The 20,201-nt window shown below is 36.4% G+C and overlaps 1 protein-coding gene across 1 annotated transcript in view; it reads left to right on the top strand.

The window, feature by feature from the left end:
- The window catches only part of nop2 (NOP2 nucleolar protein homolog (yeast)), a 34,887-nt gene that overhangs the window by 9,781 nt on the left and 4,905 nt on the right, over nt 1–20,201 (top strand). The window contains exons 5-14 of the mRNA XM_039763704.1: nt 327–634; nt 908–1,058; nt 4,201–4,400; nt 9,287–9,376; nt 9,508–9,595; nt 9,739–9,879; nt 11,283–11,422; nt 11,507–11,596; nt 11,673–11,795; nt 16,737–16,834. Coding sequence (XP_039619638.1) covers nt 327–634; nt 908–1,058; nt 4,201–4,400; nt 9,287–9,376; nt 9,508–9,595; nt 9,739–9,879; nt 11,283–11,422; nt 11,507–11,596; nt 11,673–11,795; nt 16,737–16,834 — 1,429 coding nt within the window. The remainder of the gene's footprint in view (nt 1–326; nt 635–907; nt 1,059–4,200; nt 4,401–9,286; nt 9,377–9,507; nt 9,596–9,738; nt 9,880–11,282; nt 11,423–11,506; nt 11,597–11,672; nt 11,796–16,736; nt 16,835–20,201) is intronic.

Genomic DNA, 20,201 nt, shown 5'->3' with positions numbered 1-20,201 from the left:
GAAATTAGTGTTATTGCTTTGTTATCTCTTAAATATAAATAAACAAATACATGTTAAGCATGAATGTTTTTTGTGCAAGATAAATTAGTAAAGGACAGATAAATGCTAATTAAGAATACATTTTGAATAGAATAAGAATATTGACATCTTCATTTTTGTGTTGTAACTGCATATGCATCGACATGACACTGTGTTTGGCTTAAAGGACTTTTCTTAGTTCTGAGTTTCTGCTTAGTAAAACAGAAAGCTAAATAAATATTTTACTAAATATGTTTTAGAAATTTTGTCTGTCAACAATTTGATAAATCTATATTCTTATTATTTAGGTATATCCAAAAAAGGCTTTAGTGATGACAATGCATCATGGCTAAGGCCAGTCAAACACAAAGAGCCTGGATCAGAGGAAGATTCCTTAGACTCTGAAGATGAAGGTGAGGGTAAAGATGAATCTGAGGAAGATAAACCAGAGAATGGTGAATCAGAGGCAGAAATGGATGAGGACGAAGAGGGTGATGCAGATGAAATGGTGGATGATTATGGAATAGATGAGGAAGAGAATGATGAAGATAACAACCAGCAACTTTGGAGTGATGACGACGAGAGCTCTGAAGATGAAGTACACGAAGGCTCTGATGTAACTATCAATTTATGTTTTTGAAGCCGTTGAAATGGTGGACTTTTTCTCATACTATGACTAAGGAGAGAAGTTATTTCTAGCTATTGTGTGTGTATAATATATATACTGTATATATACACATACACATTGTATTGTAATTCTATTAATTTAAGTGAAATTATCATGTTTTCATTTATAATTGTTCTTATGCTGTTTTGTTTCTTTTTTTTTCCCTCTTATCTGTTTTTTGCCAATTGTTTTGTCACTCTTGGAATTAAACACTGATTTTAGCTTCTGCCAATTGAGCGAGCTGCTGAACGCCATAAAATACGTAAACAGTTAGAACAAGAGAAGGAAAATGAAGAGGATGACACACTTCAGTTAAATATTGAAGAAACAGAACGCTTCATCTTGCCCAGTGGACAGGAGATTGAGAAAGAGAATATCCTTTTACAACCTATTAGTAGAGTTTATTATAAGTAGACATATTCTAATGAATAAATGAAATTCTAATTGAATTGAATTCTAATGACACATTTATTTTGTTATGCCATTAAAAACCTTTGCTATATTTTACTATAGTCACTTCATTAAACAATCTTATCTTTTTTCGAAGTCATCATTTGACAAGGCAAGATGTATATCTGTTGCAAAGAACAGAAGTGTAAGTTTATTGACATTTGTACATAGAACAAAGAAATTCTTTCTTGCACGTCTCTTCAAAATAATGACAGAAATACACCACCTACAAAAAAGACAGATGCACACAACACACACTCTTAATTACTGAGCCAACTACTAAAGTCAAAACCTTTTAATCAGTGATAGTTTCACTATGATAGTTTATGTAATAACTACTTTTTTCAGCGGGAAAAGTAGTCTGTCTGTGCTGAGTGTACATGGTGTTTATTTTAAGAACAAAATGACACTAATTCATGGCAATGACATGCTTTTGTGGTTGTGTACTCACTGTATGAGTGTGTCATGTATCAATTCATTTGTCAATCCCTTATGAATATGTTGGGTAAACACTGCATTGGCTGTCTGGCATTTATCACATGAACTATTTGAAAATAACAATTTAGTAAACCCTCCTCCCAAAGTTTAGAAATGTTGTTGGTTAAAAGGCAGAAACATTAATGAGATTATTTCAAGTGGTTTTACTGATAATAAAAAAGTAGCCATTATTTGCATAAATTAAAAAATGTGCAGCCTATTGAATGACAGAAACGCATTATATTGAATGGCGAGAATCTGTTTTATCATAATAGGTCTAGTAAAAGAAAAAATACACGTGGATTTAAAGTGCCACAGGGTATGGTGCACCCTTTGTGACTGTTGGCACCATTTTATACCGAAGAGCATGCCACAGAAAATTCTTACTATCCTGGATTACATTCACTAAAATTACTCTGTTATGATATACTTTTAACAAAATTGAATGAAGTATGTTTCAGAAAGAGCATCATTTTATTATCTTTTTTTTTTGTCCATTTAAATTTTGTTGCAAAGTAATCAAAACAAACTTTTGTATTATTGGCCATGTTTTTAAAAACCATAATGGTTTCAGAGTGTCACTTCATGAAAGTAGTGAAAACATTCGTAAATTAAATTATCCATGCATCATTTTACAGTGTATTGCAAAGATTTTTAGTAATAATCCATACTGAAAACAAAGAATCAAATTATAATTGCCAAGATCCTGCCAGATCTTTGTGCAAAGACTTTTCCATTTTTCATCACTAAAAGTGCTTTTCCTAAGTTTTTATCTACATATACTTTTCTGACTATAAAATTTACTTTGGTAATCAATTATTATAATCATTGACGTGCTGTGCCTTTTAAAGAATGCCTTTCTGATTTATTCATTTTGTCACACTTTGTCAGTGTTTTGTGCAATAGGTGTCAACTTATCTTTGTATACTAGCAAAAAAGTAAAAAAAAGAAAAGAATACTAGATTATAGTTATTTTATTTGAAGAAAAGAAATGGGCAGTTGCTTGTGTTTGGGTGGTGAAATATGATATGTGAACATGAGCAGTTTTTTTGGTTAGCGTTCTATAATGTTATAGCGGGTAGACGGGGGGATTGCTGTAATGGTGAAAATTTAATATGTGAATATGAATTTAATTTCTCATGTAACACAAATCATTGATGCAGCATATGAAAGCTTCTACTTGCCCCAAATAGCATACTAGGGCACTGGCTGTTAATGTAAATAGTTGCCCCAAAATATTATGGGTTGTGCATTGAAAACGTTTGAACAATTTGAATGGTAATAAGAAATGCATTCATAAAAGTGCACAGTATGTAATCTAATCATAGTAATGGATTATTTCTAAAATCATTTTTACCAGAAAACAGTGTGCTAATGCTGTATGCAGATGATGATGTAGGAATAACACCGAAGAATGGTTAGAAATGTATATTTCAATTACACAGCTTGTTACACCTACCAAAAGCTGTGGCCATATAGTTGATGAACAACATCCACATTTTATTTTTTAAATATCTGCAGTATTAGCTGTTTGGAGTTGGCTGTTTATGTTTATGGGCAGGTGCACTTAATAAAGTGGTCATTGAGTGTATAGTTATTTTATTTGTTTATAAAGTAGTGATTAGTATACTTCACGTGAATTATTAGCTTTTTTATTATTTGCAAAATAAAATTAACATTATAAAAAGGGATGCAGGCAGATGTAAATACATCATCAAACAGTTTATAACAGAAGGATGAACATAAACTACTTCATATGGAAATATTGAGAAGTACTAGTTGAGACAAACAATAATGGTGGGGTCATGGGGACCAGTGTCTACTCAGCAACATAGGGTTTACGGCAGGAACCATTGCAGGGCCCACTCACACACACAGCTACATTCACAGGGGACCAATGTAGAATATCCAGTTATGCAGAAACAAGGACTACTTGTGCTAACCATTGCACCATTGTGCTACTCATGTATGTAATAATGCATGATTGGTATATTTGTCCATTAGAAATGCAAACCTTACCTTATGTGATGACTCAGATATTTTAATTAATGTATTTCACACATACACTATATTGCCAAAAGTATTGGGGCACCTGCCTTTACACAAACATGAACTTTAATGACATCCCATTCTTAATACATTGGCTTTAATATGGAGTTTGCCCACCGTTTGCAGCTATAACAGCTTCAACTCTTCTAGGAAGGCTTTCCACAAGGTTTAGGAGTGTGTTTATGGGAATTTGTGACCATTCTTCCAGGAGAGCATTTGTGAGGTCAAATGTTAGTAGAAGCAGTCTGTATACCTAGGTGCTTGATTTATACACCTGTGGCCATGAAAGTGATTGGAACACCTGAATTCAATGATTTGGAGGGGTGTCCCAATACTTTTGGTGTACTTAATTATTGTGTTAATAATGAAACAATAGGTAAATGATACTAGTGATCAAACTAATAATGTCGCATAATCATGAGCTGAAAGTCCTAATGTTGATAAAAAGTATGATTAAACCCCTTTAGTATCTGGTTGCTTTGTAGCTCTTATATATTATATTACAGCAATATTATGTTCTCCTTGACTTAATCTCTTACCTGCGCAACCTCCAGACCTTCAGATGGTTTATCAGCGAATCAAGGATAACATAGAAGTTCTGGTAGATTTTGCTACAAAAAGAGAGCCTGGAAAACAGAGGTCAGATTATCTGAACCTTCTCAAACATGACTTGGCTATTTATTATGGCTATAATACTTTTCTTGTTGAAAAGTTAATGGACATATTCCCCATGTCAGAGGTGAGATGTTGATTTTGTGGTACAGCTTAATTGGGCAATTAATCATGGTGGGGGTGTACTGTTACTAATTTAAATAAATATGTAGCATACTTTTTAATATACTATTTATTTAATCTGTTTTTAAAAAATGAAACACTGAAAGTGCTTCAAATTGTGGATCTCAAATATGTGGCACAGCAGAATCCCACGAGTTTGTGTTTTTTGTGTAAGAAACTTAATTGTCAAAAATCTGATATATTATTTGTTCATTTTTTTTGTATATTTGTACAAAATAAATCCAGTCACATTTTTGGTAACAAAATTTGAAGAGTTAATAAGAATGCATTTTATGTCAATGTATCTATCTTTTTTAAAAATCGTGAAATCTCATTGTTCTTGTTATTTAAATATGTATTTTTTTTTTGTTTCTTCTGGGAATAGCGATATATTTATAATACTATACTTGTTCTCTGGCAAAAGATCAATTTATATAACATTCAGCATAGACGAAAGATGTGAGTTAAGGTAATGTAGGAGGAAGAGGGATGCCCATATTGAACCCAGCAAGCAATGTCTGATCATTAGCATTTAGAATATCTACACAGCCAGTAAAATTATCAGTTAAAAGTGACTATGAACATTGATGCAAACTCACACAAAGTAACTTGGTACTGGAAATGGTTTTGTTTTTAGGATTATCATTTTTTTTCCTTTCTAATGCTATTCAGATAGGTATCAAATGTAAAACTTTATCTGTGTAGCTTTTACAATTGGTACTGATGCATAAATATTATAGCTTAATTAGTTTAGTATAGGTTAAGTATTGAGTGAATCCATTTTAATGGAGGAATCAATGTAAATGATTAATAATGAAAGACGGAAAATTTGCTAAGCATTACATGATCTAGAGCAGGGAAGTCTAATTCCGGTCCTGATGGGCTGCAGGTTTTCATTCTAACCATCTTCTTAATAAGTGAGCCGTTTTAGCTGAAGATTAACTTGTTTTGCATTAGTTTTAAGTGATGTGACTCAGACCCCTTAGTTGTTTCTTTTACCTTAATAAGCAGCCAAATAATAATGAGACACAAAACAAGCCGCCACATGACCAGCTAACCTGAAAATAAAGAAAGGTGAAGGTCACAGTCATGTTGGTCTGCTCAGGTCACCAAAACATCTTGATGGTGGTCTTAGAAAAAACAGAAAATCAACAGTCTGCTGTGGCAGAGCAAGAACAGCAACAAGTCATGATATTCAGTAATGGCTTTAATTAACAGCAAGAATTGGCTTCTCATTAAGAAACTGGTTGGAGTGAAATTGGCTGGAGTTTGATGTTCCAATTTAGCTGGTCATTTGTTGGCTCATTTCACATCTCATTTCTGTTTGTCTGCCATTTAAACAAATCAAGTTAGAGGACTGAATCCTTAAAAACAGGGCTATTAAAATGAAGGGAAAAGGAGTTAATTAGCAGTGAAAACTGCTTGCTGAAAAGGAACAGGGTTAGAATGAAAACCTGCAGCCACTGCGGCCCACCAGGACCAGAGTTGGACACCCCTGATCTTGAGTGTGTTTCATCGGTTAAAGTAAAAAATAAGAAACTAGCTGTGCTACCCATCTGTGATTGTTTGATATCTAAATAATCATTGTAGATCTCAACATTAACATCTGCAGTGCACAATGTATTGGAATGTATTTTGTAATGCATGTAGTAATAAAATGCATTGATTGTGTCATTCCAACAGATGGCACATCACAAACATTTGTAGTAATGCATCAATCACTACAAATGTTTGTGATGTGCCAAGTGTTGGAATGACAAATGCAAAGCACATGTCTGTGTTAAATAGCATTTTTATTGGATTCATAAAAATAGTGCTAATGTTTGTGATGTGTCATTTCTCCCAACCTTATCTTAACAAAATCATATGTCCTATGCTATCCAAAGTGTTGTAAACTATGCCATCATTGTGACTTGGCTGAACGTCAGTCATTAAGGAGAATCACAGAGGTCAAGAGGTAGGACCCCCTCTCTGAAATGGTGTTCCACTGGATTAAAGACCCATTTCAACAGTGCATGTGATGTCTTACAAAACACATTTCTTTCCTGGTCACTGAGTCCTGGTGACTCAGCCAATTCTAACTAACGCAACTAGCCCCCATCTCCTCCTTAGCTTTACTAAAACCGTTAATAATTTAAAATGAACCTAACTTTTCTCTATACGCGCCTATTCTGTCAACCTTGGAGGTAAACTCTGATCGGAGTCACACAAAACAGACTATATACTACGAGCTTATCTCGGGAGCCTCTGAGATAAACTCAAATCGCAGTTGTGCCAGACATGCTAGTGCTTATGTTAACTAAAACAATTATCTAAAACTGTTAAAACTCTAAAAAATTAATAAGCAATCAAATCGTAAAATATAAATATGTATGTTGTCAAACTACACATTCAATGCATTTCTAAAACAAAAAAAACACAAAATAACATCTTAAACATCCTAAAATACTGTTAAAACACTAAGAATAAAGTAAAAACATACCTTGTATTTAAACAAAAGCCATCTTTGCTCCAGTCCATATTCTACTGTTTTAGCCATCTCCAATGGCTTGCTTCCTTCTCTGCCCTAATCTGTTTTTTTTTTTTAACCACTGGCCTAGGCTGACATGATGAGAATCCAAACTCTGTCAGTAGATGCTACTGATCTAGGTACAAAGCTGTGGCAACTTACCTCAGTTGCCCAACCTCTCTGGGTGGTGTCAGATGCCAAGTCTTCATATCTTTCTGCCTTCCTTTAATGCTCTTTTCAATAAACCTTTACCATGGAACTGTTAATTCAGTGAAGTAAACTGTTTGCTTCCTTTCTCACCACAGTATCATATCTGGCTGCAAGTTACTTGTAGCTATTTCCTTTGGGACTACTAACATTGCATTAAGATCTACATTATCCTTCAAATCATTTGCCACACTTAATTGACCCCCATTTTGTTTAGCCAGAGTTACAGGGGCGTTGTTCTCCCCCTCCTTAACAAACACCTGTCTAATCACGCTTCCCTGCATTACATAATTTACTCCCTTCCTTTTTTCTTCCAACACAGTGGCAACATATAATAACACTGTATTATGCTTCTACATATATCTGCCTTGGCTCAGACTAAATTTGCAGTCTGATAGAATGTGCTGTGTAGTGACGCAACACCTGTACATAATGCACAATTCGGGTCAGCCCTTGTTCACATCATGATATTTTTTGGAGATCATAAATTGCTCCAATAAGGAACTTCACTTTACTAGACTCCATCTGTCACAATTCCCTCCATTTCAGCCTCCTTTTCTCCAGATTTTCCCAGTTAAGCCAAAGATCTTGTTTTCAGTGAGATACCACCACCACCATGCATTGATGTTCTCCCTCCTCTACCTTACTGCAAAAGGGCTTCCTAATTTGATGACCTAACGTTGCCCTACTATATTGCACATGCCCCATTACCTCTTTGAGCCTTCAATCTGCTTCTGCCTGCTTCACTGCTAACGCTGGGTCCCATTTACGTCCTGCTTTAACTGAAACGTCCGCTTTTCTTACTGCTGTATCTTTTAACAGAGACAGTATTAATTCCAACCTTGCCTTTGCACATTTGAACTCTTCTGCCAAACAGGGTACTGGTTGCTCAGAGAATCCCATGCCATATAAAGCAGTTTTGCTTAGGGACCCTGGAACTCCAAGCCATTTCCTTATATATGCACTAACTATCCTTTCACATTTCTTCATTTGGCAAATGGCAATGTCATATATTGTTAAAGGCCACATACAACCCAAACTGTAAACACCACACTTTAAATTTACCTGGCAGAGCACATTCATCAATATGTACTTTTAATTCCACTAATGATTTGCTGTTTTATGTTTGGGACCTGCTGCCTTTTAGTGTGGTACTATACTACATGCCAAGGCTTTTTACTGAATCAATAATAGGAGGAATAACTTACTCATTGAATTGAAATCTTTTATCTGCAAATTTATTTTTAACAATGGAAATACTTCATTTACAAGGCTTAACCTTCATTCCAGCCCTTTTCAAAGTATCATTGATCTTCCCAAGTAATTTCTTTGTACATGCGATGGTAGATGTTATTGTAGTCAGATCGTCCATAAGGTGGTACATGGAGGCCACCCTCCCGAATTTCTCCATACACTGCCCATTTGAAAGCCCTAATAATGATTTCCATAGCCATGGTGAACAACAATGGAGAGACCGAACACCCAGCTATAATGTTGACTTCCAATTGCTGCCAATCTATTAGCACATCTTTATGTTGCTAAAATACTCCCTTTATTAAGTGCTGAATACAAGCTGGTACTTTAAAGGATTCCATTGCCACCAGATAAAATGAGAAATATAATGCATTGTATTACTACAAATGTCTGTGGAATGACAGAAACATAGCAGCCTGACAGACACGGTGGCACAGACACTTGTCCTTTTATTAAGGTAGATGTTTTTTAAAGTCATGGTACCTATTTTTCAGCAAAATACAGACACAAGCGAAGATATTCTTTGCAACATTTGCAAATGGTGAATGTATCTAAAGTAATGTGAAAGTAATATAGTGTTATTTAATGACAGACTAAACATAGTGAAACAGTTGGAGCAGTAACCACAGGGGTTATCCTACAATGGGTGATTAACCTTCCTGCTTGTTGGTGTATATAATAAAGTAAAAGTGCACAATGAGAGCTAATTTTATTCCCAGCTAATAAATGTGTTTATATACTATAACAAAACTGCACTATGAAAAATAACTGCTGTATTCTTTTAAAAAGTGCTGTTCTAGTTTCCCAACACTGGGAGAGAGAAGATATCTTTGATTATTTTTAGAGTAATGTCTTATTAGTTTTATTTTGTTGCTGTTTAGTTGATAGATTTTTTGGAATCTAATGAGGTTCAACGCCCAGTGACGATTCGAACAAACACCCTGAAGACGAGGAGGAGGGATTTAGCTCAGGTAAGTGAAAGGTTTGCCACTTTTAAGTTCTTCTAAACATCATTTGAATAAGTGACTAATAGTTTGTGTCATTCTTGGAAAATCACCATCAGTAGCCTGTAAAGTATGTAATTTGTTTTCTTGTCTTGTAGGCATTGATTAACAGAGGAGTTAATTTAGATCCCCTTGGGAAATGGTCCAAAGTTGGACTAGTCATCTTTGATTCCTCTGTTCCAATCGGTAAGCATGTTTCCTCCAGAGTTTGTAACTTGGGATTTGCTGCCATTTATTCATATTTAGTTGTGCTCTGACATTTCTTGGACATTGCTCTAAGGCTTGTTTAGCACATTCTCTAAGGTATTAATTGTATAATTGTCTAACAGGTGCTACACCAGAGTATCTGGCTGGGCATTATATGCTACAAGGAGCATCCAGTTTTCTCCCTGTTATGGCTTTGGCTCCACAAGAGAATGAGAAGGTATTGGACATGAGCTGTGCTCCAGGAGGCAAGACAAGCTATATTGGTATGTCTTTTTCAGAGATTTTATATTGTGCAGGGGATTAAAGTGTTCATTAGAAAGGCCCTTGTCCCATTGCACAATTTTTCCAGCAGTTTTCATTGGCAGGCATCCTTTCAGTAACATTCATTAGTGGCAAGTAGCTGTGGTCCTCCCCTGTGACTCTCAGTCATTTAGTTTGACATCCAAAGCAACTCAACCCAGACTGTCCCTGTCCCTTTCCCTGACAAAATCAAAAGTGTGTTATTTTTGTCTTAAATATTTAGAGCAGCTCTGTACATGCAAGAACAGACAGCCAATGAGCTCTCACCAACATAAGAGACCTCACAAACATAAAAGAGCCTTGTTTGTCTGATGTCATGTGTTTTATGTACCTGGTGTGGGTGGTGTTGTGTCGGAGTACATGCCATACCTTAAAAGCATTAATCAGCATTAGCTGGACCACATTGTTACATATCAGGAAAAGGGCCAGACTCTTCCAATATTTTTAAAATTGTGAAACTGCCAGTGAATTGCCGAATTTCTCTTGCCCTTTGATTTCTAGTCATATAAAGCCAGCATCACATTAGATTGCTTCTAGTCAGGTGGGGATGTCAGACTGGACAACTACAGTCGCTGATCTCTTCACCTGAGGATGTCGGATAAGATAAGTAGAAATCACAGGGCATGACAAATTTGATGACACTGTGATGCCTTTCCAGCATAGTTTCACATTTTTAAAATATTGTGAGCTTTCCCATTTTTTGACAACCAATAACGTGCTGCCTGACAGAGCCAGTTCTGTAGGAATGTTTATGAGGTACCACGACTTCAGCTGCAATCATGGCTCTTTTTTTTCTTTCCATTCTGTCATGTTAAACACCAGACAGATAAGCATTCCTTCTGTTTTTGAGCTCCAAACATCTGCATTCTTTATTCCTTGTCGCTGCATTATACTGTATGCATTGCACTTCCAAGTGGGCACTCAGTAGTTGTCAGCTCTTGCAACAAGTTATTGGTTTTCAAAATTTTTGAAATGTGAAACTATGCAGCAAATTAGTAAAGGAGTTATTTGTTAGCATCTGCGATTCCTAGTTGTGTAATCTTATGTTGTCAAGGCAGTGAGATCTGCAACTGCATTCGACAAGTTTGGCATGTCAAAGTTTTAACACCTAAGAGGAAACTGCTTTTAAATGTACTGCTGGATATCACAGAAAAAACATCACAAGCTTCAATGGATGGAAGGACTGATAGATGGTAGTGGGTTTTTTCTGAAGGGAATTTTGAATGAGTCGGGCTGACATTGTAATTTTTACAATAAAATTCTCTTTTAATGTCTGATTAATTTCATGATAGACCTTGAGAATGTGCATTTGTGCATAATTACATGCATACATGTATAAATCATCTTTTTTTTTAATTATTTAAAGCTCAGTTGATGAAGAACACAGGTATAATTTTGGCTAATGATGCTAGTGCAGAACGACTGAAGAGTGTTGTTGGCAATCTTCATCGTCTAGGTGTCACAAATAGCGTGGTCTGCAACTATGATGGAAGACAGTTCCCAAAGGTAGGTGTGGAATGATGTTAATCAAACAAATACTTCAAAAGTTTCTTTTGTTAAATTTGAATTGTTTTTTTATGTATACCACAGGTGATGGGTGGCTTTGACAGAGTTCTGTTAGATGCTCCTTGTAGTGGAACAGGAGTCATTTCAAAAGACCCAGCTGTTAAAACTAGCAAGGTAACCAGACCTTTGGCAACCACAATTTTTTTTTTTTTTTTTTAAACACACAAAATGAGTGGCTTTTTTCTTTCAGGATGAAAAAGATATTCTCCGTTGTGCACACTTGCAGAAAGAGTTAATCGTTTCAGCTATAGACTCTTTGGATGCCTCCTCAGAAACTGGAGGCTACCTTGTGTATTGCACTTGCTCTATTATGGTAAGTACAGAAAAGTTGAAGGTTATGGTATGATTATTGTACAAAATTGTAAAGCACTCACATGAAAAAATTAAGAAAGTAAAAGGACAAGTTTGGTATTTTTTTAATTCAAAGTTATTTCTTTAGAAACATGGTATATACAGGTGTTGGTCATAAAATTAGAATATCATGACAAAGTTGATTTATTTCAGTAATTCCATTCAAAAAGTGAAACTTGTATATTAGATTCATTCATTACACACAGACTGATGTATTTCAAATGTTTATTTCTTTTAATTTTAATGATTATAACTGACAACTAATGAAAGTCCCAAATTCAGTATCTCGGAAAATTAGAATATTGTGAAAAGGTTCAATATTGAAGACACCTGGTGCCACACTCTAATCAGCTAATTAACTCAAAACACCTGCAAAAGCCTTTAAATGGTCTCTCAGTCTAGTTCTGTAGGCTATACAATCATGGGGAAGACTGCTGACTTGACAGTTGTCCAAAAGACGACCATTGACACCTTGCACAAGGAGGGAAAGACACAAAAGGTCATTGCTGAAGAGGCTGGCTGTTCACAGAGCTCTGTGTCCAAACACATTAATAGAGAGGTGAAGGGAAGGACAAGATGTGGTAGAAAAAAAGTGTACAAGCAATAGGGATAACCGCACCCTGGAGAGGATTGTGAAACAAAACCCATTCAAAACTGTGGGGGAGATTCACAAAGAGTGGACTGCAGCTGGAGTCAGTGCTTCAAGAACCACCACGCACAGACGTATGTAAGAGATGGGTTTCAGCTGTCGCATTCCTTGTGTCAAGCCACTCTTGAACAAGAGACAGCGTCAGAAGCGTCTTGCCTGGGCTAAAGACAAAAAGGACTGGACTGATGCTGAGTGGTCCAAAGTTATGTTCTCTGATGAAAGTAAATTTTGCATTTGCTTTGGAAATCAAGGCCCCAGAGTCTGGGGGAAGAGAGGAGAGGCACAGAATCCACGTTGCTTGAGGTCCAATGTAAAGTTTCCACAGTCAGTGATGGTTTGGGGTGCCATGTCATCTGCTGGTGTTGGTCCATTGTGTTTTCTGAGGTCCAAGGTCAACACAGCTGTCTACCAGGAAGTTTTAGAGCACTTCATGCTTTCTGCTGCTGACGAACTTTATGGAGATGCAGATTTCATTTTCCAACAGGACATGGCACCTGCACACAGTGCCAAAGCTACCAGTACCTGGTTTAAGGACCATGGTATCCCTGTTCTTGATTGGCCAGCAAACTCGCCTGACCTTAACCTTATAGAAAATCCATGGGGTATTGTGAAGAGGAAGATGCAATACGCCAGGCACAACAATTCAGAAGAGCTGAAGGCAACTATCAGAGCAACATGGGCTCTCATAACACCTGAGCAGTGGCACAGACTGATCGACTCCATGCCACGCCACATTGCTGCAGTAATCCAGGCCAAAGGAGCCCCAACTAAATATTGAGTGCTGTACATGCTCATACTTTTCATGTTCATACCTTTCAGTTGGCCAACATTTCTAAAAATCCTTTTTTTTGCATTGGTCTTAATTGATATTCTAATTTTCCGAGATACTGAATTTGGGACTTTCATTAGTTGTCAGTTATAATCATCAAAATTAAAAGAAATAAACATTTGAAATACATCAGTCTGTGTGTAATGAATGAATCTAATATACAAGTTTCACTTTTTGAATGGAATTACTGAAATAAATCAACTTTGTCATGATATTCTAATTTTATGACCAGCACCTGTATAGTTAGGTCCATAAATATTTGGAGAGAGACAACTTTTTTCTAGTTTTGGTTCTGTACATTACCACAATGAATTTTAAATGAAACAACTCAGATGCAGTTGAAGTGCAGACTTTCAGCTTTAGTTCAGTGGGTGGAACAAAACGATTGCATAAAAATGTGAGGCAACTAAAGCATTTTTTTAACACAATCCCTTCATTTCAGGGGCTCAAAAGTAATTGGACAATTAACTCAAAGGCTATTTCATGGGCAGGTGTGGGCAAGTCCTTCATTATGTCATTATCAATTAAGCAGATAAAAGGCCTGGAGTTGATTTGAGGTGTGGTGCGTGCATGTGGAAAATTTTGGTTTGAACAGACAACATGCGGTCAAAGAAGCTCTCCACGCAGGTGAAAGAAGCCATCCTTAAGCTGAGAAAACAGAAAAAACTCATCCGAGAAATTGCTACAATATTACGAGTGGCAAAATCTACAGTTTGGTACATCCTGAGAAAGAAAGCAAGCACTGGACATCCACAGAAGACAACAGTGGTGGATGATCACAGAATCATTTCCATGGTGAAGAGAAACCCCTTCTCAACAGCCAACCAAGTGAACAACACTCTCCAGGGAGTAGGCATATTGATATCCAAGTCTATCATTAAGAGAAGACTGCATGAAAGTAAATACAGAGGGTGCACTGCAAGGTGCAAGCCACTCATAAGCCTCAAGAATAGAAAGGCTAGATTGGACTTTGCTAAAGAACATCTAAAAAAGCCAGCACAGTTCTGGAAAAACATTCTTTGGACAGATGAAACCAAAATCAGCCTCTACCAGAATGATGGCAAGAAAAAAGTACAGAGAAGGTGTGGAACAGCTCATTATCCAAAGCATATCACGTCATCTGTAAAACACGATGGAGACAGTGTGATGGCATGGGCGTGCATGGCTACCAGTGGCACTGGGACACTAGTGTTTATTGATGATGTGACACAGGACAGAAGCAGCCGAATGAATTCTGTGCTCAAATCCATCTAAATGAAGTCAAATTGATTGGGCGGCGTTTCACAATACAGATGGACAATGACCCAAAACATATAGCCAAAGCAACCCAGGAGTTTATTAAAGCAAAGAAGTGGAAAATTCTTGAATGGCCAAGTCAATCACCTGATCTTAACCCAATTGAGCATGCATTTCACTTGTTGAAGACTAAACTTCAGACAGAAAGGCCCACAATCAAACAGCAACTGAAAGCCACTGCAGTAAAGGCCTGGCAGAGCATTAAAAAGGAGGAAACCCAGCATCTGGTGATGTCCATGAGTTCAAGACTTCAGGCTGTCATTGCCAGCAAAGTGTTTTCAACCAAGTATTAGAAATGAACATTTTATTTCCAGTTATTTAATTTGTCCAATTACTTTTGAGCCCCTGAAATGAAGGGATTGTGTTAAAAAATGCTTTAGTTGCTTCACATTTTTATGCAATCTTTTTGTTCACCCACTGAGTTAAAGCAGATAGTCTGCACTTCAACTGCCTCTGAGTTGTTTAATTTAAAATTCATTGTGGTAATGTACAGAACTAAAATTGGAAAAAAGACTTAACTGTATTCATTTAACATACAATACCATGTTCTGAGTCCACTTAATCCTGAGCAGTGTTGAGGTGGAGCTAGAGCCTAACCCAACATATATGTATTTGTCATGCTAAATTGTTTTCAATAAATTAAAAAAAAAATACATAGCCTGTCTTTGCATTTAATAATATAAGTTTTTGGGCCTGGGGCATAACTAGAAAACAGGAGGATTTCCCATGCAATTACAGAATTAAAGCAACATGATGCCAAGCATGTGGCAGGAACAGTTTATTGTGAGTTTATCTTTCGAGAGGAAGCGATACCCCTGGGGGTGAAAGTTTGTTGTAGAGTAAGACAAGCACTGAGGTAGAGCACACAGGCGGTCTTGTTTGAAAATGACTGAATCTCATAGTATTGCTGTTTTTGTGTTAGCAAATTACATCATGACGCATGTCAATGCTTGATAACCTTCTTGGTTTGAAAAATTAATGTATTTGGTAAGTTTGGTAAGCCCAGTTGGGCCTCATGCCACATGATTTTCATTATAAAACTCCAAGACAAGATATGTATTTTTTATTTATTTATAGTAAATACTTAAATTCAGCATACAATTATGAGTGGTAAATGCATATTCTATCTATCTATCTATCTATCTATATATACCTTTGTGAAGAAATACCTTTGACTTGAAAAATACCAAACTTATCCTTTTAAGTTGGGTGTAAGTTTGAAAAAGATGTTTGGGAGCCCTGGTCCAGTGAATTTCTTTTGTGTCAGTTAGATGTGACAAAAACATTTATCTAACCCAACTTTGGATCAACTCGGCTAGTTTCAATCATGAAGTGTGGAGTTTTTGACTTTGCTAATATGACTTATTGATTATAGAGGGGTGTATTTCTAAACCACATACTTCACTCTTTTTTTCCCTAATTTTTGGCATAAACTAATCACAATATTTTTACATTTTGGATTTCTCATATCTAAGCATAAAAAAAGGTTTTAATTATTATGTAGATTAAAAATCTACTGCAACCTCTATTTTAAATAATAATCATGTTATTTACAGTTCTGTAAAAGTAGAAGACATAATTATCCAACATTGTTAACTTTCTATATAGCTAGCCTTGAATACTGTTACCATTTCAGTCCAACAAGGAAGGATTAGAAGATATTGAGTAGAAATTGTTTAATTCACAGTATTTATGATCTTCATTTTTTAACTAAACATACCAAACAAATGTTGCATGGTGACATTGAGTGAAACTGCTTTGCCACCTTAAAAGTGCAAGAGAGGCATTATTACCAGTACAAAAAATACAAAATGGTAAGAAAAAGGGCACTGGAGAGAGAGAATGAACTTCATTTGGGACCCAAATCTGTTTTTTTAATGTTTTTGACAAGTATGTTTAGGGAACTAGAACAATTTCACAATACTTGAGCATTCTGTAATCAAATCCACTTCAAGAAGGATCTTCACTTTTAACAATACACAGAGAAGAAGATGCCTGAATATAGTTTTACAATTTTGTTATTAATATACAAAAATAGCACTTCCCAACAGAATGCAATCCAGCCTTTATCACAAATCTAAATGAAAATATTAGATTTTTTATTTATTTGTTGTTTTACTTTGTTTTAGGTAGAAGAAAATGAGTGGGTTGTTGACTATGCATTGAAAAAGCGTAATGTCAAACTGGTCCAAACTGGTCTAGAATTTGGAAAAGAAGGTTTTACCAGGTGAGAAGTGCAAACATATATTTCATTTTTTATTTACAATATTCATGCTTTGCTTTAGCAGTGTAATATTTTGTAAAGATATGATAAAAGCTATAAACTTCAACTTCTGAATCAAACAAATTACCAGGACCAGATAATATTTATCCTCGTGTTCTTAAGGAGGCTATTGTGTACATATATAAACCCTTGCCACATATTTTTAGGAAGTCACTGCACACTGGAGAGACTCCGAAGGACTGGAAAATGGCAAATATCATCCCATTATATAAAAAGGGTGATAGGGCCGATCCAAGCAACTATAGGCCAGTAAGCTGAACATGCATCACAGAAAAATTAATGAAGGAATTATTAAGGATAAGATTGAGCAACACATGGCAAGGACAGAAGTTATTCTGAACAGTCAGCATGGGTTCAGAAGAGGAAGGCCGTGTTTTACTAACATGCTGGAATTCTATTAGGAGGCAACAAAAGGATACGATCAAAGTGGAGCTTATGATATTATTTATCTTGACTTTCAGAAAGTATTTGATTAGGTGCCACATGAGAGGGTGGGCATCAAGTTAAAAGAAGTGGGAGTTCAGGGTGATGTTTTTAGATGGGTGCAGAATTGGCTCAGACACAGGAAGCAGAGGGTGATGGTGCGAGGAACCTCATCAGAACTGGCCGATGTTAAGAGTGGCGTTCCACAGGGGTCAGTGCTAGGGCTGCTGCTATTATTAATATATATAAATGATTTAGATAGGAATATAAGTAACAAGCTGGTTAAGTTTGCAGATGATACCAAGATAGGTGGATTAGCAGATAATTTGGAATCCGTTATATCATTACAGAAGGACTTGGATAGCATACAGGCTTGGGCAGATTTGTGGCAGATGAAATTTAATGTCAGTAAATGTAAAGTATTACACATAGGAAGTAAAAATATTAGGTTTGAATGCACAATGGGTGATCAGAAAATCAAGAGTACACCTTATGAGAAGGATTTAGGAGTCATAGTGGACTCTAAGCTATCGACTTTCCGACAGTGTTCAGAAGCCATTAAGAAGGCTAACAGAATGTTAGGTTATATAGCACGATTTGTGGAGTACAAGTCCAAGGAGGTTATGCTCAACCTTTATAATGCACTGGTGAGGCCTCATCTTGAGTACTGTGTGCAGTTTGGGTCTCCAGCGCTAGAAAAGGTCCAGAGAAGAACAACTAGGCTGATTCTAGGGCTACAGGGGTTGAATTATGAGGAAAGATTAAATGAGCTGAGCCTATACAGTTTAAGCAAAAGAAGATTAAGAGGTGACATGATTGAAGTGTTTAAAATTATGAAGGGAATTAGTACAGTGGATCGAGACTTGTATTTTAAAATGAGTTCATCAAGAACATGGAGACACAGTTGTTTACTTTTTTACAGTTTACACTTGTTAAGAGTAAATTTCGCACAAACATTAGAAAGTTTTTCTTTACACAAAGAACAATAGACACTTGGAATAGGTTACCAAGTAGTGTGGTAGACAGTAAGACGTTAGGGACTTTCAAAACTCAAGTCGATGTTTTTTTGGAAGAAATAAGTGGATAGGACTGGCAAGCTTTGATGGGCTGAATGGCCTGTTCTCGGCTAGAGTGTTCTAATGTTAGACATGACATCTGATATTCTTCTTTCCGTTATTCCCATTATGCATCTTTTAGGGAATGCTCTTTTACAGCCTTCTGCTACTCTTATGTGTGACACTCTATGCTTCTGACGTAAAGTTTCATCAGTTACAATTTTCAAATCATGCCTCAAAACCCATCTTTACCTTCTTGCTTTTATATATTGTACCTATACAACATTTTTAAGGTACAAATTTGACAGAATGCGTTTATGCTCTTCCTACTGGTCATATTATAGCTTTGTTTGCGTTGTGAAGTGCCCGGTAATGCAGCTGTCTGAAAGAGTATTATACAGCTATCATCAAGTGTGTTTCCAAAAAAAGGTTTAAATTCCTTAAATAATGTATATCTTAGTTGTTACTATGCAGTGTAGCAAGATAAATGGTGTGGATAAATGTCACAGAATAATTGGGATAAGCTGATTGAACTCGTAATTACAATGTAATGATGTCAAAATTTATAATCCAAACACTTCCACCTCCTGTCCATTACTGTTCGTATGCTCTTTTTCTTTTCTTTCTACTATCCCTTGCTTGCTAAGCTCTGTTTACACCTTACAATCATCCGCAGTACAGTAAACTGGAGTCCTGATCAGACTAGATGGTGCACTTTATTACCATGTGTTGGAAATTTGATCATGGAGTCCAGTGCGTCTTAATTCAATGCCAGCACCTCATCTATACTAATAAAAGGCAAAGCCCTCACTGACTGACTGACTCACTCATCACTAATTCTCCAACTTCCCGTGTAGGTAGAAGGCTGATTTGGCAGGCTCATTCCTTACCGGTTACTTACAAAATTTTTGAAATTCTATGCGTAACGGTCATAACTGAATCCTACTTACGTACATATATGCATCCATAGCCTGCAGTTTGCGTCCCCCATCCCCACGCCTCCCACGTAATTGGCTGCATGCCCATATAAGGCCGTCCGTCGCTCTGGTCTCTTCATTATCTTTCTTGCTTCGCCACGGTATTCATGTCTCGTTGCTGATAACTTGAGCCTTTTCATTTAATCCACGGCTTCTCTGCTGTTTTATTGTTCGTTTATTACACTTATAGTTAGTTATTGTGTAGGTATTTTAGATTTACTTTACATTGTTCAGGTACCAATTTCCTTTATCATTCCAACCGTACCCCCATTAACATGTCTATCAAGGTGATCACCATCGATCAAAGAACTGTCACTTACCGAGTGGTTTCCATGCCCGGAGATGGCGCCTACCTTTTACATTCTCTGTGTTACATACTGCACGGTCATATCAGGCTCAATCTTGATATCCAGAGGAACATTATGTCTTATGTATTGAATGACTGGGACAGGTTCAAGGTGTGGACTGATGACGGTACAGGAGATAATTATACTACACAGGAGTACTATAAGAGTGAAATGCTTAAGCCCTTCACCTATGCTTTTGCATGTGAGTTGATGACTGCCGCTGAATTGTTCGGTTGTCTCGTTCAAATGTTCCCGAAATGGCCAAATATTTTACACCTTTGGAGAACTGCCAATGCCTCTTAAACATCTTGGATTCACAGGTGACGATTTGAGTAGTGGACAGTTTGATGGTTTTGAATGTTTCAACTCTCAAAAGCTGGATTTGAAGTTATCGATGAAGCCGGTTGTATGCTTACGACGCTTGACAGATGCCAAATGTCACTTCAACACAAGTCCTGCAAATACTGTCATAATTGAAACAAACCATGAAACTCAAACCGATTATGAC

This window comes from Polypterus senegalus, chromosome 9 (assembly GCF_016835505.1).
Source record: "Polypterus senegalus isolate Bchr_013 chromosome 9, ASM1683550v1, whole genome shotgun sequence".
Lineage (NCBI taxonomy): Eukaryota > Metazoa > Chordata > Cladistia > Polypteriformes > Polypteridae > Polypterus > Polypterus senegalus.
This window is presented reverse-complemented; position numbering and strand designations above follow the sequence as displayed.